Raw genomic sequence first — 27,922 nt, forward strand, 5'->3', positions numbered from 1 at the left:
ATTAGCAATTGGAGGTGCAACATGGGCACCTTGATTGCCTTGAATGATGGGAGGTGGTGCAACATAGATTGACCTTGGCATTCCCAATGGAACTTGGCCTTGTTGTTGTGGTGGATGAGCAAATGGTCTCGGCATGCCTAATGGAACTTGCGTGTTATCATGATGCACATTGGGGTGGAGGATACCTTGTTGGTCTATGTGACCAAGGTCCTCCACATGGTCCTTATTATGTCCTTCCATTAATGAAATGGATTGACTAGAACTTCCTCTTCCCCTATGGTTTCAAACAATGGATTTAAGATGAAAATTTAAAGGGACAAGAGTGGATCTCAATGATCTTCAAACAATGCACAATGCAACACAACAAGAAATAATAACAAACACTTCACCTTCACAACAAGTCAATAATCAACAAACTTCCTCCATATACAATGTTCCCATACTCCCATGCTTTAACAATATGCAAGAAAAGTAAATTGCCTCCACGTGAGCTTACGATTTATCTAAGAATTGAAATACAAGCCTCCACGCGGGCCGACGATTTAACTAGAGATTGAGTAAGAAAAAGCTCACAAAGGTCCTTTAGCACTTCAACTCCAAATTTTTAGCTTTTAGCTTAGCAATATATTTTTTTTTAGCCTTTTTCCTTGCTTGCTTAGCTCCTTTGCTTGAATGCTCATTTGCTTACTTCCTAGCTCGATACTCCTAGTCAAACAAGAACCAATACAATACGTAGCAAAAATTGAAATAAAAATAAAGTAAAGACAGGATCAAAGGAGTACTAATTCCTAATTGATTCCACAAATACGACGTTGCCAATCAATCAATCCCCGGCAACGGCGCCAAAAACTATGATGACTTCCCGAGCGTGTGCACAAAGTAATGCATAACACTTTGAGTTTGGAAATTAGTGTCAAGTGTGCATCATAATTTTAATTTATAAACCGCTTAACACCTATACTGTGTAGTATGAGTGAGAAGGGATCGTCCAAAGGGATTGAGGGTCGTACTAGGTTAAGGAATCAAGATTAGGGTTAGTAGGTTGAGTGATCAAAATAGTGGTTGGTGGTTGAATTACACTAAGATGCAATTTAAACTAAAGTAAAATATAATGCAATAAGGAGAATAAAAGAGAGAGAGATATTGGGGTTTAGAGATCACCACTAAGCATACTTTTTTACACCTTTAATGAATGATTAATGAGGGGAAAAACATGTATTGCAACAAAGAGTGTGTGTGTGATTGTTTCAATAAGCATGAATGACAAATTAAGCATATATTGTCTAAGCAACATGGTGGATAGCACAACATATCAAATTAAGCCATTAATCCCTTCTTTAAGCTCACAACCAAACACATAATAAGGTTAGAGATAAATGTTACTTGCTTTCATAAGTATGGAACATCAACAACAAGCATGGATTAAACTAATTAAGCTAATAACATAAAATTAAACTAATTAAACTAAGGAAGAGGTACAATCCATCAAGAAATGAGTATGAACCATTAAATAAACCACAAGAACATGCCATTAAGCATTATGTCTTGATAATCTCTAGATCTATAGCATTAATACATATAGACATGCATCAATAACACAAGAAATAGAGACAAAGACATGAACATCTATTCTAGCATACATAGACATATGGATAGAATGAAATGATCAATTGGAAGCATTAAACCATACAAATCATCGAATAAACAAGATCTATATAAATATAAGTGTCAAAACATGTATCACAAAACAAATCCGCTCAAAAATACATAAATCAAGAAGTAGAAAGCATGCTTAGGGCTAACTCTAACCCCAAGAGGATGTCTAACCACTCATGGATGATGTCCTCCAACCCTCAAGGTCAAGCTCCATGGAAGAAATCTGCTCCTTGGTTGATGAAGAGTCTCCAATGGTGTCTCTAGCCTCCTCTTCTCCTTTACTTCCTCACTAAGTATTATCTTTTCTAAGTATGTGTATATGTGTAAAAGTGGCTCATATTCCTTATATAGATAGGTCAAATATCACCACAAATGAGCTGGGCTCGTACACCAATAATCCTCTAATGATTGGATATGAGACAACTTTTAATGAGTTGGAATTTAGATTTTTTTCGGGATTTGGGAAGTTCGATCGATTGAACTTGAGGTGAGATCGATCGAACATGGCTGAGATCTATCGAATTGAAGCTGGATCGATCCTCAATGGCGGCGCTTTTTTGGATAAAAACAAATCTGAGATATTTTGAAGATCTTTTTGGGAAAAGGACAAAAGTGGTTGGTAGGGTGGTACAGCTGGATAAGATCTGGCATGTGGATAAGGACAAGAAAGTTTGATCGATCAGAGAATGATGTTGGATCGATCGAACTTTTCTTGAGATCGATTGAAGTTACTGAAATTCCACATTTTGCTTCCTTTTGCTCTACTTTGCTCCTTTTTTTAATTCATCCCAGAATTATTTCATTTCTGCTCTTATTTGGTTGAGTTAGCTTATTTTGGGGATAAATATCTGAAAATGGAAATAACACGAAATCAATCTAAAGCGGGAAAATAAGATAGATGAATGAACTAAAATACCCTCGCTTAGAGGGTTTAAAACTTTTCAGCGATCATCAGAAGGGCATTTTCGGTATTTAAATAGTAAAAAATAGTAAATAAAATTTAGTTAATGTAAAAATTCAGTTGAAAAATAGTAAAAAAATTCAGTCAAAGAAGGCTATTTTTGATATTTAATACAATTAATTAGTCATGTGCGAGACACATGATTTGTTAACGATACTATTCTAACAGTTGATTGCCGAAAGCCCTGGTTTGCAACATTTTTTAAATTTTAAGGGAGTTATATGCCCAAAATAAAATAAGGGTGTTATTTCTTCAAAAAGTAAACCTTAGGGGTGTTTTCTATACTCTATTCTTTTTAAAATTCAAACTTTTGTTCTATGTGATGAAAAAATGGAGCCATAAGTGATAACATCAAAGGTTATGTAACCTAATAATATCTCATCTATCTTTTAAAATGAAATGTGAAGGTTTAAATCTTGATAAGGACAAAAGGTATGTGAATTTCTATTCTAATAGTTGATTGCCGAAAGCCCTGGTTTGCAACATTTTTTTAATTTTAAGGGAGTTATATGCCCAAAATAAAATAAGAGTGTTATTTCTTCAAAAAGTAAACCTTAGGGGTGTTTTATATACTCAATTCTTTTTAAAATTCAAACTTTTTTTCTATGTGATGATAAAATGGAGCCATAAGTGATAACATCAAAGGTTATGTAACCTAATAATATCTCATCTATCTTTTAAAATGAAATGTGAAGGTTTAAATCTTGATAAGGACAAACTGGTGTGTGAATTTTTTTTCAATGAAAAAAATGGAGCCATAATTTATGAGTAAAATTTTCTAAACTAATTTTAGGGGTGGACAAGAGTGTCAGATAATATAACAACGTTTTACTTAGACCTTATTTACTGGGAAGATAGTGTTATATTTGAAAATAGAATAGATGTCTCTGTTATTTAGGCAATCACATGGGAGGTAAGTGTAATTATTTGGAAAAAAACAAAACAAAAACAAAAGGGGGAAAAAGGTTTTAAATTCAGACAAATCAACAAGCAAAGGAACCACCAATCCCTTTCATTAAAAGATAAGAGAAAGTAATTGGTCACACAAGAATCTGTACAACCACTGTACCTTATCCCCAACACTTCTCCCACATACCAGATAGGCTGATTGCACCCCACTTCCATTTTATTTTTTCTTTCATTTTCCCTCAAACCAAACACCAATTTTCCCAGGAAAAATTCCCCCAAATGGAAAACAACCAGCCAGACGTGGCCGTAGCAGCCACAGCGGCAACCCCAACACAGTCCTCTTCCTACCCACCTCAACCCCCGTACCAACACCTCCTCCAACAGCAGCAACAACAGCTCCAAATGTTCTGGAACTACCAGCGCCAAGAAATCGAGCAGGTCAACGACTTTAAGAACCACCAGCTCCCACTCGCGCGCATCAAGAAGATCATGAAGGCCGACGAGGACGTCCGTATGATCTCCGCCGAGGCACCCATTCTCTTCGCCAAGGCCTGCGAGCTCTTCATCCTCGAGCTCACAATCCGGTCGTGGCTTCACGCGGAGGAGAACAAGCGCCGGACTCTGCAGAAGAACGACATCGCGGCGGCGATAACCCGGACCGACATTTTCGATTTCTTGGTGGACATTGTGCCGAGGGATGAGATCAAGGAAGAGGGTGGGTTGGGGATGGGGATGGGAATGGGGATGGTGGGGCCTACGGCGAGTGGGGTGCCCTATTACTACCCGCCGATGGGCCAGCCGGCGCCGCCGGGGGTGATGATCGGAAGGCCGGCGATGGATCCCGCGATGTACATGCAGCCGCCGTCGCAGGCGTGGCAGTCTGTGTGGCAGACGACGGGGGCGGCGGAGGATGGGTCGTATGGGAGTGGAGGGAGCAGTGGGCAGGGGAATCTCGATGGGCAAAGGTATGTTGATTGTTTCTAGTTGATTTTGTGCTAAGATTTGGTCTCTTTTTCATCTTTTTGTTTTTCTGATTTTATGTGGTTCATTAAATTTTTTTGTTTATTTATATTTGTGTTCTTTGATTTTGTAAAGTTTGCCTCTTTTTTAGTGTTGTAGAGATTGAAGCTGTTTAATATTGTTTGTGCTCAAAGGAGCTATTTTTTTTTTTACTTCAATACAAAAGAATCATGGTTTTACTTCAACGCGAGTTGATTACAAAAGAACCACTTTCTAGAGTCTAGATTGTGTGCATGAATGAAGGTGTTGGTTCTAGTTGTTTGAATAGTGTAGTGTGGCAAATCATGACAATGGCGTGGAAAAGGCACATGATCATTGGTAGAGGAGGTTTTTAGTTTAAATATTTCTAGGTAAAGTAAATTTGCAGGTGATGGAGAATGTGGGATCTATTAATTGATGTTACTACATTTTTCGAGGGATCTATGGTGGAGGAATATCTTCTATGCTTGGAATGATTTGGGGTATTTGATTTAGGTTGTTGCATGACTGGAAGATAGAAGAGGTGGTGGAATTGTTGGAAATCTTGTATAAAGTGGTTAGTCATGTGGAGGAGAAAATGAACTGGGGTTTGGGAAATTTGATGTTAGCAATGTGTTTGGATAAGTGGAGGGAAAGGAAATGGAGAAATTACATTAGTTATGAGATTAAAGAAACAAAAAGAATGAAAAGAAATGTGGTGTTAATTGTTAATCTCTATTCTTGTTTGGATAAGTAGGGGGGAAAAAAAAAAAGAAAAAGAAAAAAAAAAAAGAAAAAAGAATTAAGGATATTAAAGGCCCCCCCTCATGTTGCTTGATAAACATATTGGATAGGGTTGGTAGGAAAGGAAGGAATGTTCTGTTAAGCAATTAGATTGGATAAATTAGAGATTTTCTCGTTAAAAACATGAAAACAAAATTGCCTCTTTCATTTATTTTACTATTCCTCTCAATTTTTAGAAGACAGCAAAATGAGCCTTTGAGGGTTTAAGAATCCTTCGTTTTTTCTCATTTTTCTTTCTTTTGTTCCTCAATTTTTAAAGAAATGTGGTGTTAACCATTAATCTCTCTTCTTGTTTGGATAAGCAGGGGAAAAAAAAAAAAGAGAAAAAAAAAAAGAAGAAGAAAGAAAGATATTAGTGCCCCCCATCATGTTGCTTGCTAAAGATAGTGGATTGGGTTGATGGAAAAGGAAGGGAAAGAAAGTTCTATTAAGCAACTAGATTGGATATATTAGAGATTTTCTCGTTACAAATGTTTGGGCTCAAACATGCAATCAATAATTGTCTCTTTTATTTATGTATTTACTATTCCTCCCATTTTTGAGAGGAAAGCAAAATGAGCCTTTGAAGGGTTTAGAATCCTCTGTTTTTTCTCAATTTTATTTCTTTTCTTCCTCAATTTTTAACCGAACATGCTATAACCTTTTTCCCTTTTCCGTTCCCTTCTCTACCTTTCAACTCTCTCAATTCCAATGCAATGTTAAAAGATACAAGGTTAAGCAATCTATAAGGTGTTGATTGGCATTTAGTGGATCATCTTCTTATTCATTGTAGATGGTTAAGGAGATGTGGGCTCTGTGCTTGCTTTCTCGTAATGTCTTGGGTGTTTTTCAAATTAGTGTCAGGTCAGTTGTAGAGTATTAGAGATGGACAGAATTTTGCCCCAACCATAAAGCTCTTTTTAAGGAAGTCCCTTTGCCATTCTCTAAAAGGTTTAAAGAAGTATTTTCAAACACCCACAGGCACACTCCCCTTTATGATGCAAATTAAGATCATGTTTATTTGTTGCCAATTTGCCATAATCCCACCTCATCTTCCATGCAGTCCATTAGCGGTCTTCTTCAACCTGTCCAACCATCCCAATTAATAGTTCCCTTTTAATCTTTTCAAGGTCAACTTCTAAGATGCACTTAGTATTATCTTAATCTTCCTTGCATTGATCTCAAAATGATAAACATTTGTACCACAAGTATTAGCAAGATTTCAGCCCTGATGGTATATGATTTATATAAGTGTATTCATTTTGTCAGTATAATGAAATTGGGAAGTAGTTCTCTACCCCTTCCCCTTCTTCTCTATCTCTATCTTTATACTGATGTTTATTTATTTGTTTCTGTTCATGGTTTGTTCTGCTGTTAAAAAGAAGATAAGTTGAACTTTTGAGGTTTCCTAAGTGTAATTTGTGTGAACTGTTAAACGAAATAAGCAGATAAGTTTGTCGGAGTTTCAGTGTTTGTGCTTTTCCAGGTCTTGTAGGTGAAAGGAAAAAATTGTAGAAAAAAGTCATTTGAGAAAGGATAATCAATTCTGATATTATTGTTCCAATGGCTGATTGGGCCAACTATTGCTATAAATTCAATATTTGGGTGCCAGTAATGGTTCACAGGTCTTGAACAGGAATACCGATTATTTACGGATCCTAATGAATGTATGCTTCTTATCTTGCCTTTTTTTTTTTTTTTCTTCTGGAAAATGGTTTCATTTTTCATAGTTTTTAGTGAAACTAGTACTCGTGTCTTTCTGCAATTAATTACTTAACCGACTTTCTGGTCATGTATTCTAATTGATATATTTTGGCCTTCGCCCTAATCCTACCCTCCTCAAGAAATTTTAATATTCAGTTTTAATGCAAACACCAGATAGCACAGATGATATAAGTAATTCATTATCCAGAAAGATTTTAAATAAATAATTTTGATTCGTTGAATGTCTTGGTTGAAGGATGCTCGTTGGTCAGAAATTGCTATCAGTCATATTATGTCATCAGATTGGTCTTTCATCAGGTCACTATTGCATACCATAGCTACTGGGGTTCTTAAATATCGGAGGTGGTGCAATTAGGAACAGGAGAGATGACAGGTTGCATTCAAATGAGAGTGAGGCTGTCTGGACAAAAGACCTGAAAGCTTATGGAATTTGCAGTAGGTCAGCCCTAAGTAGGGCTGCAAATGAACCGATTTGTTCATGAACAACATGGGATCGGCTTGTTTAAAGCTTGTTTCGAGCTCGTTCATTAAGTAAATGAACTGAGCTCCAGCTTGATTTTTGAGCTTGTTTATTAAACGATCCCAAACATTGTTAGGCTCGGTTCATGTAGGCTCACATGTGTTTGTTCCCGTAGGCTTGTGTAGGCTCTTATAAGTTCATGAACGAAGCAAAGTAATCTTTCGAGCTCGAGCTGAGCTCAGCCTTTTAAAATATTGATGCACCGAACCTGAGCTCTGCCTTTTGAGCTTGTCACAATCCCGAGTCGAGCCCACAAACCCGAACAGACTAACAACCGTCTGAACTTGGGTCATTTGTAGCCTTAGCCCTAAGGATGTGCATTCCGGTCTGGAGTCTCTTAGTAGCTTAAAGCTCTATTATTGGCCTATTACAATGGGGACATTATATTGGATCCCAGGAGTGTGGAAAACAATAGGGCTATGAGCCTAGAGCCAATCATAGTGCGACTAGACTGCTAGCCGATAGGGCCTATGCCACTGGACAAGGCCAGTTATCGACAAATAATCATTTGTTAGATCCATTGGAGGCATGAGAACGATAAGAGGAATACAAACAATGCACTTATAAAAAATAAAGATAAAAAGAAGGGGAGGGGGGAAGGCAAACAATGTCAGTACACGGGGATGCATTTTGTTGACTACTTTCACCAACCTGCCATAATTATGATGTCACCTCTCCTCATTTCTTGGTCCATTTGAGATGTTATTTAATGCTTAATATTTTCTTGGTGGGTCCACCACAACTTGTTCCGAAAGTCTAGCTATCCTCTGTCGAGCCATATTCAAACAGGCACTGGACCTATATTTAGGTATCCTCAGCCATATTCAAACATGCACTGAGGAAATGTAGTCACAGATCATCATTTTGTTGCAAAAAAAGGTTTGAGATTACTCCTACTTTAGTCACTTGGTGGCAAATGCTTGCACCACATATCTGAGTCTCAATGAAACTTTATGCTGTCTTTTGTTAGTTTTATAAGATTAGGAAAATGGCCTCCTTTTCCTCTCTCTTATCATTTTTGTGTGTGTGTGTGTGGGGATGGAAGTCCACCAGGGCAGACCCAGAAACTTTTACTTTCGGGGGCAGAATTAGTAGTATAAGAATAAATTAAAAATATATATAATGTATATATATATATTTTTTTTCACAGAGTGAATCTAAGAAGATTATTTATAAATTTAGAGTGTTTCATAAATCACGAAGCTCATAAAATGAGAGAAATAATAGAGATAGGGGCTATATTAAGAATTTTTGAACTTTCCTTCAAATGTGGACTTCCAAAAAGTAGGCCTAAATCGACTCAAATTGCAATTCTTTTTAAAATGGGTAAAATACAATGGACCTCCTCAAGTTTCATCCGTGTGTAATTAGGGCGGGCCACGTGTTAAAACTTGTTAGTATTTTGGAATTTGCCATTTCCTTGTATCAGGGAACAGGATTTTACAAAATTCCTAGTCCCCACATAGTTTGCCCTTGGGGTCAATGGTGTTTTCAGATAGTATGGTTCCTTTCATTGTTGTGATGACTTGCTACAGAATTAATATTTTGCTATATGATTTACTTAAGGTGTATCAGTACATATCCGAATATTTGTATGGTTTGGACTTAAGACATGTTGATGTTAACCCTGGCCTTTTTTTCTTTGTTGCAGTTAAGATGGCTCATTTGCAGATGCTATGGTGCTGAATGCACGATGGAAGACTTGAGCTTATTGGTGCTACCTAGAGTTTTGATTAACTTCTAATTAAAAATGAACTGAAGCTACTGAACTATTATATATGGAACCAGGTTTTACTACAACGTCTTCATACTGTTGAGGCCTATAATAACTTGGTCCCATGTCATTAAAAATTGTTTTATGATTCCTCTTATCACCATTTATGTGCAGTTCTAAGTTTAACTTCCATAAGTTACTGATTTGAATGATTCTGGAATCTGATACTGATTCGATCTGCATTCAAGTGTTCATATCAGTGAACTTTTTCGCCGATTCTTACTGATTATTTATTTGTTTATTTTATTTTATTATATTTTTATTTGGAGAAGAGGGAGGAGTGATTGTTGTAGTTATCATTTAAATACTCTTAAGCAAGTGTAGTTCTTATAAGAGAGGATAGGAGAATTTTGAAAGCCCCATCTTTCTTTTCTCAGCAACACAAAAGAAACTTACTTTCCCTTCCATTCCCTTCTATTTTTTATTTATATTTTCCTTTACTTTCTCTTCCCACCAAACAATAAGAAAGGAATTTAGAAGTTCTTTCACTTCTCTTTCTAATTTTTCCCTTTCTTGTTTATTCTTTTATCATCTCTCTTCTTTCTTCTCTCAAACCATATACAGAAAATAACTTCCTTGTTCTTCCTTTCTCTTTCCTTCTTCTTTCCCCTTCTTAGAAGCTTTCAATAAACAGGTGGTCTGCTTGTCAATGCGAGGTTTCATCATATAATTAACATTCTTTGGTGATGCCCTATGTAACTTGGTGAAAGATTCCAATGAATTCCTCCCTCAGTGAACAACATGATCTTGACTTGTAATTTTTTGGGTTGGTCAATCTCATAGTTCAGCTTCTTTATAATTTAAACGTGTAACATTTTCCTGGTATAACACCTATGTCACAACTATCGTTTGTGTCTCATTTATACCTAATCTATAACGAACCTGAATGGCTCTTGTAACACCTATCATTTATGTTCTCATCTATGCATCAATAACGAACCTGGATGGCTTTTATAGTCGCGATTCCACACTGTAGTGTGTGGAAACCATGTGTTTCTTTTGACATTTGAAGGAATTTATAATGTTAGGTTATCAAGTTACCTTTATCTGAAATCATAGATTTGAAGGTCTGTGAGACTTCACATTTTTTGCAGAAAACATGTGTTGACAGTTGAAGGGAATTTATGCTGTTGGGTATCAAGTTAGCTTTATCTCAATTAATAGATTTGAATGACCAAATTTCAAATTAGTTGAAAATTATGTAAAATTGCTGGGGATCTGTATTTTCTGATGTGGTATATGTTTTTTGGATGCATTTATCAGATTTCTTCTGCATTTAAATATTGAAAGAAACAGGAAATGTCATTATATGAACCCTCTCTTTGCTAAGGGAGAGGTGAGTGGTTCAAGCTCTGCATGGGACAATGTGGTGTGCATGAATGTGCGTTTGTGTGTGTGTTATTCGTTATTTGATTTTCTGTTTCTTCCCTATCATTTCCTAGATGAGTCGTGGTGTTTCTGAGTTCGATTTCTTCCCTACCATTTCCTAGATGAGTCGTGGTGTTTCTGAGTTCGATTTTGTCCCTACCATTTCCTAGATGAGTAATGGTGTTTCTGAATTCGATTTCGGCTACCACCGTTCTCTCTCTTTTTAATCCCTAAGGCTCTGTTTGTTTACATGGAAATAAACAAGAAAATAAAAGAAATAAAAAATAGAAGAAAAGTTATTTTCTAACATTGTAATTGGTAAGCATGAAAATTTATTCAAGAAAATTGTTGAAAAATAATAGTTTTGATAACATGAAAGTGAAAAAGGAAGTGATTGTATATACCAAAACTTTTTCAAATATTAAAAAAATAAATAAATAAAAATAAAAATTTAAATGAATTTGTGTTTGATGATGTATATTTTTAGCAAAGAAATAGTAAATTAATAGATTATTAAATTTAATAATATAATTATTTATTTTTATTTCTATTGTTTATATTTAATATAAGTCTTCATAATATTTTCTTTCTCAGTAGAAGTAGAACTAACTTATTAGTTAAGAGAAACGAGAAAACTTAAATAATAATAATAAATATCATGATACTTATCAAATAATAATAATAATAAATATCATGGATTATATTAAAAAGACGCCACTTATCCTATTTTATTAGAAAAAAAAAAAAGAAGATTGTTTTATAAAAACACTGGTTGACAACTCACAAAGAAGAACATGGCTCCAAAAAATACAAAATACAAAAAAAGTAAGTTGTTGGGTAGAATAGGAAAGTCATATAAAAATGATCTCCTTTCACGGGAAAATATTTTCCTGTGTTTTGTGCAAGAAATCAAATTTTTCATTACATTTCTTTTTCTTTTTATTCAAACTCCAAAAACTAAGAGGATTTGGTTGCAAAATTGAAGTAATGGACGGAAAATACATTTAAAAAAAAAAAAAAAAAACCCTCTATATATATATAAAATAAAAATAAAAATAAAAACACCTTTTCACTGTTTTATAAATGGCAGATAAAAGTGTTATAGCAAAATTTAAAGTGAGTGAAGTTTTAGTTTGAAACTTACTTCATAAGTTTATCTCAACGGGTCGATTATGGCCATCCACAGACCCGGTCCAATTTAGCTGTCTCAGTTTTCAAATTTTGACTTTTTACCCGTTCAATTTCTTATCACCATTATGATAATATAATGATGAAAAAAATAATAATAATATAATATAATTTATAACTCCCTAAAATGTTCTAAAAAAAATTGTTTATGTAGATTCTTATATTATTTTTATTTTTTTTTTTTAAATGAAAAATATTTATTCAATATATTATTTAGATTTTTTATTTTATTTAATAAAAATAAAAATAATTTAGATAAACTATTATAGTATATATTCTCTTATTGTTAATTTTGATCCAAGTTTATTAATTTAGATAAACTATTATACTAGTATATTATTATAGGGTTAATTACAATGACACCCCCTGAAGTTTACCTTATTGATAACCATATACAAGTTAGCTCACTTTTGAACAATGACACCCCTTAAGCTTTGCTCCTTTGACAAAGACACCCATTAAGGGGCTTATATGTGATAAAATGACCTAAGTGCCCTTCGACTTATGAAATGACACTTTTGAATAGCAAAATTACTAAATTACCCATTCTAATAAATTTGAAATGTCCAAAATAACCTCTCACGTCCCTCTATATACAACATGGACTGATCGAAGACCCAATAGTAGCAACCGCCGACACACCCAATTTCCGTTGGGTTCTTCAAACAGCTGTCCTTGGTGGACTCGTCTTTACTGGCGTTGGACTATAACGTGAGCAGCTTGAAGAGGTGCAGAGAGTTTTTTTTTTTTTTTTTTTTTTTTTTACACAAGAAATTTTTATTTTCATTCCTCTATATCCAATCAAAATTACCCAATATCTGGGTTTACAAGGATCTAATACCACAAATAAATTGAAACCTTCGTATTCCCCGCAAGTTCAAGAACCTCAGAAGGCCGGTCTTCAATTCCTCAACGGCAGAATCGCCAGCTACCTCAAAGCTGGCAAATACGCCGAGCGAGTCGGTGCTGGTGCTCCGGTCTACTTCTCCGCCGTTCTTGAATACCTAGCCGCCTTTCTTGGAGGACCTGGGCTTGCCTCTGCCTCCTTTGGTTGAACTTGCTGAACTCATTGTTTGTGTGTATTTCTGATCGCTGTGCATAGACGAGCTTGGCTCGCGGTTGAAATCTTGCTGTAGTATTTCAGAACGCTGATTTCATCGTTGAGTTCTTCAACGACGACTATCTCTGGACTGTCGGCGAGAGGTTTGAAGAAGTCGCCGTCGGGAACTGGATCTAGGTCTTGCCGTGTTTCGCTGGTTTTTCAGTTGCAATCGCTGAGCTCCGTCTAGTGACCATCGCTACCGCCGCTTTCTGTGAATCCAATGCTCTGAGCCTTTTGCTTTCCAAAGTAGATTCAAGCAAGATTTCAGATCGTGCAAAGGAATCAAATGAATCTGATTCAGTTGATTCTGGTGATACCACCACCACCTCCGTCGTAACCTCCCACCACGGTCTCAAGAGGCAAATGGATCTGGATTGATCTGTGGGTTGCTCCTCTGTTTGTTTTTGCAAATTTTTGCACAGATCAAGCATAGTGGTGATGATAAGAGCTGTGATATTGTGCAATCACTGATGCATAGAGAGAGACGGTGGTGGCAGCTGTAGTTGAAGAGAAGTGGCGGCGGGATATGGTTGAGGAGATGGTGGCAATGTGGTTGAGGGTAAGTGGTGGTGGCTGTGGTTAAGGGGTTGTGGTTGAGGAGATGATGGCGGTGGGTGAAAAGAAAAAGGAGGGCAAAAGTGTCATTTTAAAAATCTAATATTTTACAATTAAAATTAGTTAAATATTGATGGGCAATTTTGTCTTTTCAAACCTTTTAGGGGTCTGTTTGGCTCCAAATTTTGTGAAGGGGTGTTATTATTCAAAAAAATGTCTAATTTGTATATGAGTGTCATTATAGCAAATCTCACGAGTGTCGTTGTAATTAACCCATTATTATATTATCGATAGGACTATATATCGGCACGCACGTCTTACAGACAATCGTTTCCTTCTTTGATTTCACCGAAGGAGGAAAAGAAAATCAATAAACACGAACTGCGGAAAAGCGCCTGAGAACCACATCGGAGTACCAAAATCTCTCTCAGCTCATCTCGTCCACGACCATGGTAATCTCTACCCCCCTCTCTCTCTATATGTATATGTCTATATATCTCTTCGTTTAATCATTTTAATCTTTTCGATTATGAATTTTTCATGTTTGAATTGGATTTATCAAATTCTAAAATTTGGTTGATTTTATTTTGAATTTTGTGAAGGTCAGATCTGGATTTCTCTTATCTCTTTTAGGTTACATATACATTAGTTATATTATATATTGTGATATGTGTGTATGTATTAGATCCGTGTTAACTTGTTTTGTATTTTGCAATTTTAACGGTAAATTTGCTGATGAGATAAAGCATCTTATTATCTATTTAGTGGATTGATGAAAAAGTTATCTTTTGAAGACAATGAAGAACTGTATTTTTTTCTGAAGACATGTTTGTATCCATAAATTGATTGCATTATTTCTTTAAGAGAAACTCAATTCTTGTTAATCGATATAAGTTTGACTGTGATACAATTTTACTTCACACTCCTTGCAAAATGGCTTGGAATCTTACGCAAGGCTCTCATGTGTCAAGAGTGTGAGCCGGTACTTAGACCTAAAGCTCGGTGAATAGGTCTTATGGATATAAATTTAAAATCTCAATTAATTTTTAGGTAGTTATGTTGATTGTGATTTTAATTTAGTTTGTATCTGTTATTTTTCTAGTTCAACTATCACATATAAACACTATGCATTCATAAAATTAATTATAGAGTTGAGACGCAAATTTATACATTTAGAACCCTAATCGAAACAGAGAAAAAAAAAAATCACGGGACTTAATCCAGCTCTACTCAAGTTTTCGTCTACTCATCAATGAACTCCGGTCCTTACGAATTCACTTCTCCATCGGTTGTCCATCCTTCTGCTCTGAAATCGTTTCGGCTGAATTGAATCGTGTCGATATGCTGATGAATTCCTCCTAGATGAATACTCAATCACATATCACAGTGTTTAAGAAAATCCTAGAGTGATCGAGAATTTCAATCTTTGAGATTTCACTCTCTCAAAGATTTTCTCTCTCTAGATGATTAGGGGCTTCAGATCATAACCTAGACTGTCTACAACCCCATATTTATTGCCAATGTAAGTAGGCCATACGTTTTGCTAAGTTAAATCCTTGTAGAATTCTGTTATGATAGAATTTTCAAAAATATAGGTCCGAAGGATTCGATCAATCGAGACTTTAATCGATACCCACTAGACAAGTCTTGATCGAGGCATTCTAGATTTCAAAATATTTTTCTGTTACAAAAACTTTGATTGATCAACCTTTCAATTGATGCTCTCAGGATTTAAAACCTGCAAAAGACATCCCATTGCTCGATTGACACACAGGATTTTTCCGATCGATTGACTAATTAATCGATGCATATTATTTCTCAGAAAAAAACACAATTTTGAAGTACGTTTGAATCCTGCACTTTTGAAAAGCCACTTCTTAAAGACACTTAAAACGAGTTTGAGTCTCTGAGATTAATTTAGGTAATTTAAGTTCTTTCTAAAATCAATTTACTTGAGCCCTAGATATGTGATTGAGGAGGCGAATTTCTTGCCATGTTCTTCGTAAATCTGTTTGTATTGCCTTCAGTGGTTGTCCTCAAATGACTCATGACACTTTTCCACGTTACAACCCAACTATTGAGTAGGAAATTATTCAACACATGACCTATTCCTAACATGGTGATGAAATCGATATGTTCTACAGACTCTGAAAATGATAATTATTATTTAGTTTTAATCTAATTCTGTGTATGTGCATGATTTAAACAATTTCATGCCCTTCTGAAAAAGAGAATCTCATCTTCTAACCTAAGTTCAAGATGTTCAATTCTCTGCATTGAGAATTCAACCTTTCTTTATTTTTTTCCTCTTTTTTTTTTATATATATATATATATAATGTATTGAGAATTCAACATTTGAACCAAAGGCTTTAGCCTAGTGTTACTTCCACAAGTAGAAGGTCGAGGGTTCAAGTCCCCATAGAGGCAAAAAGTGAGGGTTTGAGTTTCTTGCAAAAGGTATATGAAATCAAAAATCAAAAATAAAAAATCAAACAATTTGAAGCTTCAATTCTTGAAATTTTCCAATTCTAAGTTGAATGTGAAAAGTTTATATCTAGGTACTTGTTCTATAAGTTATGAGAATTTATGAGTTTGTTAGATTTGAAGGACTGCGTATCAGTCCGCTCTAATATTCTTTAATTAAATATGGGTCCAATTGAGATCCATATGCATTTGCATTTTTTTTCCTCTGTAGTAAACCTCAAATTATGAGATTTGGGTATAGTGTTACCAAGAACATGAAGAAGAAGAATCGTGTTTCATCACTTTATTCCTTTCAATACCGTAACTTCAGTTAGACAACATGTTCTCATAGTTTTATTTACTATATTCACCCAAGTTAAAGATTTTGTCCTCTGCACTTGGACCATGTCACTCTTAACTCACTATTGTATTTACCTTCAATACCTTCCTCTAGCAGTGTAAGGTATTGAAGTTATGTTCAGATTCCTTCGGTTGGTTTTGTAAATTTTAATTTAAATGAATTGTTGCCTCTCCTCCTCTTTAACAAATGGTGTGCTATTTTTTATCATTTGCTGTTTCTACAGACAACATCAAGGCGTCTTGCAGACCGTAAGGTGGAGAAATTTGAGAATAACATCAAGAAGAGGGGTGCAGTGCCTGAAACGACAACAAAGAAAGGAAACTCTTATCCAGTGGGGCCTGTTTTGCTAGGGTTCATCATATTTGTTGTCATTGGATCATGTGAGTTTCTTTTCTGATTAAACTGTCCTGTATTTATTTTTCACCTTTGAAACTTAAATGAAAGTAAAATATAATTATATTTATTTCTTCCATGTCCTGATTTGAGATAATACATATCAATTAAAGTCTCTGCTCCTTCAAAGCATAACTGAAGGGAGACCGGGAAAAAAAGTTACTGACCTCCATGCTGATTTCAATTTACTTCTGACCTGAAATTAAAACATAAAAACACGCACGTGCACCTACTGTTCTAACCAAGCTCTAAGAGTCAGTTTGGCATTGACAAAAGATCCGTGAAGGGAAAAATGTAGAAGTCTCGTAATTTGTTTTTTCCTTATTCTCTTGATATATATGACTAGATTTTGCAACTTTTTACGAGTGCGGGTCGCCTGGCAGATATTCTGCATTTGGGTTTGTTCTGAGGATGTAAAAAAAATGAAATGAACTGAAACCAGAGTGTTTTTTTACGATTGCCCCTACTTTCATTCTGTCTGTGATGGTCTCCTTACATGCAATTCACTCAGTAGCCCACAATGCTTATATTTCTGCTGGAATGAAAATCGAACTTGGAACTGTCTTGGCCAATAATAGTTTCGATTTTATGTTTCTTATCCAACCAAAAAAGAAAAATAAAATAAGATTTGTCTTATTTATGCCCCCAACTCCTATTGTTTACTGATTGCATTTCCTTCTTTTCCATTGTGCCAGCTTTGTTTCAGATTATCCGGACAGCGACAACTGGAGGCATGGCTTGAATGACAAGTATGCTCTTCGTCACAGAGCCTTTGCAACAGCAGGATCATGATATTTTGTAATCTTATCTTTATGTCAAAATGATAGTAGTAATTATGTGATGGTAGACTCGGGTGTTTTTCTGTTTTTGGAACCTAACAAATTTCAAATTTAAATATACTCCGTTTTTCTTAAGTTCGTATGGAACTTGCAGAGTTATGATTTTTGCACTCTACCTGAATTCTTACCTTGCTCAGATTATGTTCCTCTGTGCATCTGTGTGCACTGGGTATGGAAGTGGGTGCCTGTAAACACAGATCTCTGGGATGGCCTCGCTCCTGCGACCATGTGGTGGCCACCTCTCACCACCACCAACTCTTATGGAGAAATTATTACATAGCTCGGGACCACATGGGCAATGCAAAAATATGAATAAAGCGGACGCATTTGCATGCATATTGAGTGGTGTAAAAATTCCTCCCTCTCATGTTCTCTCTTTTTAGCTCTCCATCGTTGTCACCTTTTTTGTTTGCTCTGCTCTCCTCTCCAACCACCCAACCCTCTTTGAGATTTAAACCTTGTGCAGATGAGGGGACAAAAACAGGAAATTCACCTAGAGAATTATATGTTATGGATATTTTGTTGGTCCATTATTATTACTATTTTTCTGAATGTGTTTTGGTCCATTCAAATTCATTTAAAATAAATAAATTAATTAATGAATAAATCAAGAAACTTGCTTTTATTTGTGGTTGCACCATGGCGCTCAGCAAGAGAGAGAACAACTCTCTGATCACATTTGTATTTACACCCACATGGCACATGGTAGAACACAAAATGGGGCTTTTTTTGGCTAGAAAGAAACACACACCCACTTTTTACCCACAATTAATATGCGTGTTCTCAAACGACTGTAGTCCAAAAATTGAAACTCTATTTCAATAACTTTAATTGCTGGTGCCTGGTGTTACAAACTCTAATATATAATTTGATCTCAATAAAGCAAATATTGGAAGCCATTATACTGAATTAGATTAATTAAATCAGGTGAAGACCTTTATGTGTGGGGGAAGTTCAAGAAGGCAGAGATAGTGATGGTAGTCATAATTTCGTACTTGCTGTACGCAGTAGGACAAAGCCACCCGTACGGCACTAGATGATGTAGCAACCATTCATCAAATTCTGGATGTGGTTCCTCCTGCAAGCATATAATTAATTTAAAAGAAATGAAGATATTTATTAGGAGGGAGTGAAGGTAAATCATATCCACCAAATGAAAGAAAAATCACAAGTAAACCAAAAGATCTGCTCCAAGAACTCTTAAAAAGACGTAACAAAAGATGTTTCACATTAAACTATGCAGTCTGCGAATCCCACCAACTCCTCTAAAACGAACAAGTGTGTGTTCGAAATTGATTTCCGACACTATTGTTCTGTCTTAGTCATTCATTATTCTCTCCCAAAGTTTCATAGTATGATTTATTAATATAACAGCACAATACTTTGTATAACTTCATATACACCCCTTATTTGGATAAACGTAATAAAATATTTCACCACTCGTCAGCATATTCTTATCTTATTAAACAATTTTGTTCGCCAATCATTCTCTAAACACTTCAAGATGCTAATAGGAATGCTATTTGATCATAAATCCCATGCTGTTTCATTTCCCACAATGCATTTTTATATAGCCCATCCTGATTCTACGAAAAAGTTTCTGTAGTCTTCCTAAAGTCAAAAATATCCTTCTAAACCTAAGTTACTTGTATGTTTTTCATTCGATAATTTTTCAAAGTAATTCCATCATCTTTCACAAAACCTTTAGATTACCAATCTCGAACACTTAATATGATAACTCTTAGTTCTCTCCCTCCCTCCTCCTCTCCCTCTCCCTCTCCCTCCCTCCCTCTCTCTCTCCCCCTCTCCTTTTTTTTGGGTAGGTTTTCTCTCTATACATATTACCTATATATTTACATATATTTCCTTCTCTCTTTTTTCCGGTTAGGTTCTCTCTCTCTATACATATACATATCTATTTACATATATATCACCCCCCATTATATTTACCTAATTTATAAAATCTTCCAATATTTGATGCAAAACAAACGGATGGTAAAAGTAGAGTAATTTAATACTGTTAATTGTTCAAAACAAAGGGAATTAAATAATCAGGGCAAAAAAGCTACTCAACATTACTCAACAAGTTTACAACTACTTAGTAAATACCAACTAAAAATAACACAGATAGATTTTTAATTACCTCTTGAATTCATGAAGGTGCTAACTGCTAACTATGCAACTGTATCAATATATTACCATTAATTTTTTTTTTTTTTTTTTACACTTTCTTTGTATTTATTGAAGCTTGCTTCATTTCTATCTTTTGCTAAATTTGACAACAGTCGCTTTTGTTTTACAGCAGTTTGGACATCCTTCACCAACCATCAAGTTTTCTCAGAAAATGGACCTTTCCCTTTTTTTCTTCAGAAACCTCTTTTAATCAATGTTCCTTTTTTTATGCTCTTTTAATACATTCGATCATCATAATTTGTGTTTGCTTTATCTTCTAAACTTCATGATACCTTTTTTAAAATCTTGTTCTTAATTTATCAATCTATGTCGTGTCATCAAATTCTACATCAGAATAGTCTTACAACCATGCACGTTAATCGATTAACTCTTCCAGTTAGCATAAGATCCAACTCTTATCAGATATATATATATTAAAGGTTATCTGATCTAATTTTAAAGATTCTTAAAAGATCACATGCCACTACGAGATCTAGGATTAGCTCCACAACAGCATTCTTATCTCCAAATTTATACCATCTGGTACCATCAGTAATCTTTTCCTACATGATCATTAAAATAGGCTCCTATAAATAATTTCTCTCCTTTGAGTATCTTTGTTAATATATCTGTATGTTCCCTTGATTGGCTCTAACGTGTTTGTGTAATCCCACGTTTTTAGTGCATAAGCGCTAACTATGTTAAGTTCTGTTTTCTTCCATTAGAAATTTTATTGATATTATCCGTTTTTCTTTTCTACTCTCATTAACAACTTCTCCTTTTAAATCTTATCAATTACCATGTGTGCTCCACTTCTGCACCAAACTGTTCATGAACTGCTTGACTTGTTAAAATTAGGGGTGCACGCGTTTAGTCTGGTTCTGAGATGAACCGAATCGGTCCCAACAGTTCTGAAAATATAAGAATCAGAACCATATCATTGAAATTCTAGAACCAAACTGATATGCATCCCAACCCCCACCCTGGAATGCGCTCATTCAGTTTAGTTAGACTGTTTGAAATAAAATGGATGTTCAGCTTCCTTGATCATGAACATTCAATCAGATACAACAAAAAGGCCAAGTTATAAGGAATATATATATATATATATATATATTTGATAAGTAATAATCGATAAAAAGGGTGTTCAAAAGGGGAACGCGTCCCTAATACAAAAACGGAATAGGAACCTAAGGACCCAAAGAGTCCAAAAGATCTACTAAGACATCGGGGGAGGAGCAAGTGCTCCCCTTCACGTAACTAACAACATCTGCATCAATGATAGAAATCACCTATATGCATGTCTACATACATACATACATACATACATATATATATATATATATATATATATATATTCAAACCATTCAAATTAAAATATAATTTTGAAAGGATCAGAAGATTCAGAACCAAAAAAACTAGAAGCTAAACGTCAAGAAAATATCAGCACAACCACAAATCATCAAGAAATTACAATGAGCTCGAGATAGCAAACACCAAATTCAAATCTGTCAACAAAAAACAGAAACAATGGGAAAGCTTTAGCTTTATAAAAATAAAAAATAAACAGTTTTTGCCACCAAAAAACTCTCAAAGCTACCCCCGAGATCATTGCCGGATGCAAGGAGAGACAGAAGTTCAAATTGCTAAAAATTTACAGACACTCGATTTAGGTTGCTGGCGGTGGTGATGCAGTAAGAATTCCAAAACTGATTTTCCAGTAATGATCAACAAGTGTTTACATGGTTGAAATGACAGTAATCCTCATATCACAAAAAATGGAAATTAAAGAAATTTAGAAACAGACATTAGGCTAAGAAAAAGCACCAAAACAACCCTAACCCTAACAACAACCCCATCCATCCTACACCTACACATGCGCAGTCATATAACACACATATACACATAGACGGATAAAACAGAGAGCTTACTAAATTAGGGTTTCGTACCTGTCGGCAACTTTCGTGACCACCGCAGACCCGCCGGCTACGTTGTTGAGCTCCAAAGACGAAGAGATCTGCGAAGTGGTCTCTCTGGGTGTGTCAGTGTGTAGAGAGAGAGAGAGAGAGAGAGGAGATCTCTAATAAGCGCATATCTTGTTCACATCACATGGCAGGCCAATATTGGGCTCAAACAGGTGTGTTGGCAGGCCTGTTCTAGCTTATGGATAAGGTCAGGCTTCATAACTTAAGCCCAAGAGGTGGACCTAATTATCGGGTTGGACCAGGACGGCCCAAGTCAAACTTGGTTTGGTCCGAAACAAGTCCAGGCCTAGACCTTCAACACCATCTGCTAATATGACCCGAAGTTACCTTACTGGTGTCGACTTCGTGTATGTAACCATGTTCTTTTTATAATTTAATTTTATTAGGGTTTTTGGTGAATTTTAGAATCTCAAGCTCTGGCCATGCCATCTCAATTTTGGTCTTACATTCGTGTATTGTTTTCTTATTTTGAACTTGTGATCACCATGTCATAATGGAGCAACCTAATCGTTATGTCAAGATGAGTGAAAATTTATTATAATTATATGTGCGTTTATATATATATTTACGTACGTTATAGCTTCTATAATCTACTAAATTTTTATACAAAATTTGATTAGAAAACTCAATTTATTTTTCAAGGAATCGATCAATATTCAAAAGATAAGATTAATGGATTCTCATTCGCTTAAATTAGTAGTGTTGCACTTAGGCCTGGCAATCGATCGGATTCGAATCGGATCGATCAAATTCATATCCGAAGCTTAAAAAGATTATCGGATTTAGATTACTAAAGGGTTCTCAGACTGAATGTCCAAATCTATATCCTATTTAACTCGGACTCGAATCGTGGAGAATTGCTAATATACAGAATGCTACATAATATAACTATGAAACCAAATGAATAAAAATTTAGTAATATATAACTAATATATATAACATTGATAAGAACACCACACTATTAATATGTATATTAAGAGATTAATTAGCATGTGGATAAGAACACCATACTATTAGATATATAACATTATGATTTTCTTTTTATTTTTTGGATTTTTTGGTTACCTCTAATACAATGTATTGATATAAATATGTAAAATTATTGATAAATAATTATATATATAATTTTAATCGGATCGGATCGGATCAGATCAGCATAATCCATATCCGATTTGTTAAGCAAACGAATTATCGAATTCGGATTATAATCGAGTTATCGGATTTTTTTGTTCAATTCACATCCGGATCAGGATCAGTTCCATTGACAGGTCTAGTTGCACTCATCCATATAGGCTTCCGTCATTACATAGTTTGGAGAGAGTCAAATCAAATATAATGTTTTACTTCTTATATATGTATGTGAAAATATTATTTCCTTATTTTGACCTCGTAACCTCCATATCATAATAGATCAACCTTGTCGGTGTATTAAATTCAATAAAATTTTATACGTGGAAGTGAATAATACTTATAACTTATTTACCTCTTTAAAATTATTTATAGCATTTATAGTCTACTAAAATTTTATTCATACATGAATCTTCTTGGATATGAGTTAGACCATAATTTTTTTCAAGATTGTCTTCATTTGTCATAAAAAAAAATTAAATACTTATAAAAAAAAAAATCTAAAATAGAAATATGAGTACTTTCAAATGAAAATATCTATTAAAATAATTTTTTTACTAGAGTAATTTGATTTTTTTTTTTAATCTTATCATTGTTTAAAATGGTCCCCAGAAATAATTTAATGGCTGCGTGACTTTCTTAGCTATCTTAGGCTTAATTGATGCACATGCATTATTTTTGGTCCGTCCACATCTTATCCTTGAAAATAATCTTTTTCTCATTCGTCCTCATTTGTAAAGTTGTCACTTAAATGTGGCGGTTCAAATGCGCGCATGGTTTGGTCCCAAATACCAATTTGTCTTTGGCCTTCTTAACCACTGTCCCCACAAAATGAAAGGGGAAGCACTTAATTCACGGAAAACTTTTGTGCAAAAAAAAATATAAATAAAAAAAATAAAAATGCATGTGAGTACTAAGTCACATAAAGTATGACGAAAATATGAGTAAATTCAAAAGTGAGGGTGTGAGAGTGACATAATTAAGTTATAAATAGTGAAATTTTGATTCAAAGCGCGCGCGAAATGTGATAGAGGGAGCGTGTTCGGAGCGGGAGAACGACACATGTTGAAAAGTATTGTGTAACTGAGTACGTTTGTTTGAATTAATTTTTTTTTTTTTAAACTTTGTTTAATAAATGGTTTTGTTGAAAATAAAGTAAAAAGCTCTTATACATTTTAAGAGTTTGTAGAAATTGTTTTAGAAAATTGAATCAATTAGGGAAGGAGATGGTAATCAAAGATAACATGGAATGAGTTTATTATAGATGAATTTAACAAGTTAAATATAGTAGAAGCAATGAGATGCATTAGAAAATATCAGAGATAATTTATGGGTTCTATTTATGTGTCGTTAAGGCGAGAATGTTAATGAAGAACCAATTTAGTTATTATTTTATAAAATATTACTTTCTATGTCCTATAAAAAAATGTCATTTTTAAAACAATGTGATTCTCATAAATAAAACTGTTATAATTTTTCAAAAGCAACATTGTTTTTAGAACGGAAGTAATATTTCTTTAATTGCCTAAAAATCACTTATGTTCTCACTTCTCACTCTTATTATTATTATTTTTTTCTAACTAAAATAATTAGTTCGATATGAAAAAGATACTACAAGAAGAAGAAGAAAAAGGGGGGCAAGGCCCACCCAACAGCCAAATGAGCATGTGTTTCACTTTGCTGCTGACAGAATGAGCACCAATTTTTTTTTTTCAGAAAAAATGTATTCTGAAACTGGTGAATCTGTGTATCTTCTTCATTCAGACTTCAATGAAATTCCAATAAATTTCCTTCTTTTAAAAGTGAAAGCAATAAAGAAAAAAAAAAAAAACAAAGAAAATTACAAAAATGAAAAAAATAAAGGAGTTCTAGTACTTTAGGAAACAAACAAAAAGGGTATGCAAGTAATTTTACCTATCTGGCGCCTTATTAGTTCTCATCTGCCACCACAGAGTTGTCTCTCTTTCGCCAGAACCCTACAGAAGCCTCTGTTTCTATCTCTGCCGTCAAAAATGGCGGCCACTGCTGCGAACACCTCCATCTCCAAGCCCTCTCCTCTCTTCCCCTCCAAATTCTCAAAACCCATTTCTAGGTTTACCCTCGCATTCTCCAATAACCCCCAAAAACCCACTCTCCACCGTCCTCTCCATATCTCCAATGTCCTGTCCAACCCCAAACCCGCCACCACCTCCACCCCTGAAAGCCTCCCCGGAACCTTCATTTCCCGTTTCGCCGCTGACGAACCCAGAAAGGGCTCCGACGTCCTCGTCGAAGCCCTCGAGCGCGAAGGCGTCACCTCAGTCTTCGCCTACCCCGGCGGCGCGTCAATGGAGATCCACCAGGCCCTCACGCGCTCCACCACCATCCGAAACGTCCTTCCGCGGCACGAACAGGGTGGCGTCTTCGCCGCGGAGGGCTACGCACGCGCCTCCGGCCGGCCGGGCGTCTGCATCGCCACTTCGGGACCCGGCGCCACCAATCTGGTGAGCGGACTCGCCGACGCGCTGCTCGACAGCATCCCATTAGTCGCCATTACCGGGCAAGTCCCGAGAAGAATGATAGGCACTGACGCATTTCAGGAAACCCCAATTGTAGAGGTAACTCGCTCGATCACCAAGTATAATTACCTTGTTTTAGATGTAGAAGACATTCCTAAAATTGTGCGTGAAGCTTTCTTTCTTGCATCTTCGGGCAGACCTGGTCCTGTGTTGATTGATATTCCAAAAGATATACAGCAACAGTTGGTTGTTCCAAATTGGGATCAACCCATTAAATTACCAGGTTACATGTCTAGATTGCCAAAACCACCCAATGTGGACCAATTAAAACAGATTGTTAGGTTGATATCGGAGTCGAAAAGACCTGTTTTGTATGTGGGTGGTGGGTGTGTGAATTCCAGTGAGGAGTTGATGCAATTTGTGGAGCTTACTGGCATTCCAGTGGCTAGCACTTTGATGGGTCTAGGGGCGTACCCGTGTTCGGATGAGCTTTCCCTGCAAATGCTTGGAATGCATGGTACTGTTTATGCTAATTATGCTGTGGACAAAAGTGATTTGTTGCTTGCATTTGGAGTAAGGTTTGATGACCGTGTGACCGGAAAGCTTGAAGCTTTTGCCAGCCGTGCTAAAATTGTTCATATTGATATAGATTCAGCTGAGATAGGGAAGAATAAGCAACCCCATGTGTCGGTTTGTGCAGATGTGAAGTATGCATTGGACGGTCTGAACATGATATTGGAGAGGAAAGGAGGTCAGGGTAAGCTTGATTTTTCAGCTTGGAGGCAGGAGCTAAACGAGCAGAAAATGAAGTACCCATTGAGTTTTAAGACATTTGGAGAGGCTATTCCTCCTCAATATGCAATTCAGGTTCTTGATGAGTTGACCAAGGGGAATGCCATTATAAGTACTGGTGTTGGGCAGCATCAAATGTGGGCTGCGCAATTTTACAAGTATAATAGGCCTCGGCAGTGGCTGACTTCGGGTGGATTGGGGGCTATGGGTTTTGGATTGCCTGCTGCAATCGGAGCTGCTGTTGCAAGACCTGATGCGGTTGTTGTGGACATCGATGGTGATGGAAGTTTCATCATGAATGTCCAGGAGTTGGCGACAATCAGGGTGGAGAATCTTCCGGTAAAGATAATGATGCTGAATAATCAGCATTTGGGTATGGTTGTTCAATGGGAGGATCGGTTCTATAAGGCTAACAGAGCCCACACGTATCTGGGTAACCCATCAAAAGAGTCCGAGATATTCCCAAATATGTTGAAGTTTGCAGAAGCTTGTGATATACCTGCTGCCCGTGTGACGAAGAAGGGAGATCTTAGGGCTGCAATTCAGAAAATGTTGGATACCCCTGGTCCTTACTTACTGGATGTGGTTGTACCTCATCAGGAGCATGTCCTGCCTATGATCCCCAGTGGTGGAGCCTTCCAAGATGTGATCACCGAAGGTGATGGGAGATCAACCTATTGATCTTCTGTAGTGATGGAGCTAGTTTCAGATGTTGTAAGTTGCAATTCTGAGCTTTGCAAAATGGTGTGACCTGTTTTTGTAGCTTAAAATAGTTAGTTATTTGGAGTATGTTGTTTATTTCATGGACTGATTATACTGTTTCTTCTGTAGTTATAATGTCGATGTTATCTATCAGTTTATTATGTTCATTTCATGTACTTGTTTCAATTCTTATCATTGTTTCTTCCTTAAACTGTGACTTGTGTTGCACAAATTGAGAGTTGTAGTGGCTGGTCACTGCTACATCAATGCTGCGGATCTTAAGTTGTTTATGGTTCGGGAATTGCATTCAAGTTGGTTCGTGGTTGATATCTGATGCGGTGTTTCTCTACCTCAGTTTATTATGTGGTGTTGAATTGCATATGATGCCAGGTTAGAAGGTATTATTTCCATCTATACTATTTTGGAATAACTTTGTTAGTAAACGTGCTTTTTACAACTCTCTTCTCTCATAATCAATACTTTTTGGTTAGTATTTGAGTAATGTGTTTTTCTTGTATGTAGCTGAGGTTTATATATAAAGTGTCTGAAATTTTGGGTGCTTGTGCTGGTGATGCCCACTAATGTGGTGTTGATGTGGATATACTAGTGGTAAGACTAGTTATGATGGCATTGCACTCATATTTGTAAACTGTGAATCTTTTATTTGAAAATAATTCATTATGCTATTCTATATAATGCTAGTTGCAGTGATTTTATATTGTCTTGTAACCATGAGACATAGGTTGCCCTCTGTTTTATGGAGGCGGATTTGTGGAGGGTGTGGATCCTGTTTTTGCAATTGAGGATTTTCTGTACCTAGGGTCACAACTTAGGTTGAGGTATATTGTATACGTTCTCCACAACTTAGGGTATACCACGTGTAAAATACTCCCGGTATTGTATGCCACGTGTAAAATGGGTAGTTTTTAAGAAAAAGCATGACTAGTGTAAAATACCCCGATATTGTGTACTTTCTGGACATCTTAGGTTGAGTTTAAATTCAGTTTCAATAATTTGAAGTCTGATTAATTAAGTGGGAAACTCAACCTCTACCTTTCACTTTGAAAAG

General features: G+C 35.8%; 3 protein-coding genes and 1 long non-coding RNA gene across 5 annotated transcripts; 3 read left to right on the forward strand and 1 right to left on the reverse strand.

Annotated features, from left to right (window-relative positions):
- The first annotated feature begins 3,647 nt into the window (after positions 1-3,647).
- On the forward strand, positions 3,648-9,520 carry LOC132283103 (nuclear transcription factor Y subunit C-1-like). Its single transcript, XM_059784998.1, has 2 exons — positions 3,648-4,491; positions 9,184-9,520. Exons 1-2 carry the CDS (start codon positions 3,806-3,808, stop codon positions 9,185-9,187), a joined length of 690 nt encoding a protein of 229 aa, XP_059640981.1. The 5' UTR covers positions 3,648-3,805; the 3' UTR covers positions 9,188-9,520.
- A 4,296-nt stretch (positions 9,521-13,816) lies between these two features.
- Positions 13,817-17,651, forward strand: LOC132283287 (uncharacterized). Its single transcript, XM_059785225.1, has 3 exons — positions 13,817-13,971; positions 16,568-16,724; positions 17,433-17,651. Exons 1-3 carry the CDS (start codon positions 13,969-13,971, stop codon positions 17,477-17,479), a joined length of 207 nt encoding a protein of 68 aa, XP_059641208.1. The 5' UTR covers positions 13,817-13,968; the 3' UTR covers positions 17,480-17,651.
- A 719-nt stretch (positions 17,652-18,370) lies between these two features.
- Positions 18,371-21,821, reverse strand: LOC132283289 (uncharacterized). The gene is made up of 2 exons (XR_009471986.1): positions 21,698-21,821; positions 18,371-18,654 (listed from the first exon to the last, which is right to left on the reverse strand). It is a non-coding gene; the product is annotated as an uncharacterized LOC132283289 (long non-coding RNA).
- A 2,846-nt stretch (positions 21,822-24,667) lies between these two features.
- On the forward strand, positions 24,668-27,240 carry LOC132281482 (acetolactate synthase 3, chloroplastic-like). Of its 2 annotated transcripts, none has more exons than XM_059783182.1 (2): positions 24,668-26,865; positions 27,091-27,231. In XM_059783182.1, exon 1 carries the CDS (start codon positions 24,760-24,762, stop codon positions 26,830-26,832), a length of 2,073 nt encoding a protein of 690 aa, XP_059639165.1. In that variant the 5' UTR covers positions 24,668-24,759; the 3' UTR covers positions 26,833-26,865; positions 27,091-27,231. The 2 variants fall into 2 exon arrangements, with proteins under 2 accessions (XP_059639165.1, XP_059639163.1); XM_059783180.1 differs by having other exon boundaries at positions 24,669-26,865; positions 27,099-27,240.
- The last annotated feature ends 682 nt before the right edge of the window (positions 27,241-27,922 follow it).

The sequence above is a fragment of the Cornus florida genome, unplaced genomic scaffold, assembly GCF_030987335.1.
Source record: "Cornus florida cultivar Cherokee Brave unplaced genomic scaffold, ASM3098733v1 CherokeeBrave_3.0.0_Hap2_Chr11, whole genome shotgun sequence".
Lineage (NCBI taxonomy): Eukaryota > Viridiplantae > Streptophyta > Magnoliopsida > Cornales > Cornaceae > Cornus > Cornus florida.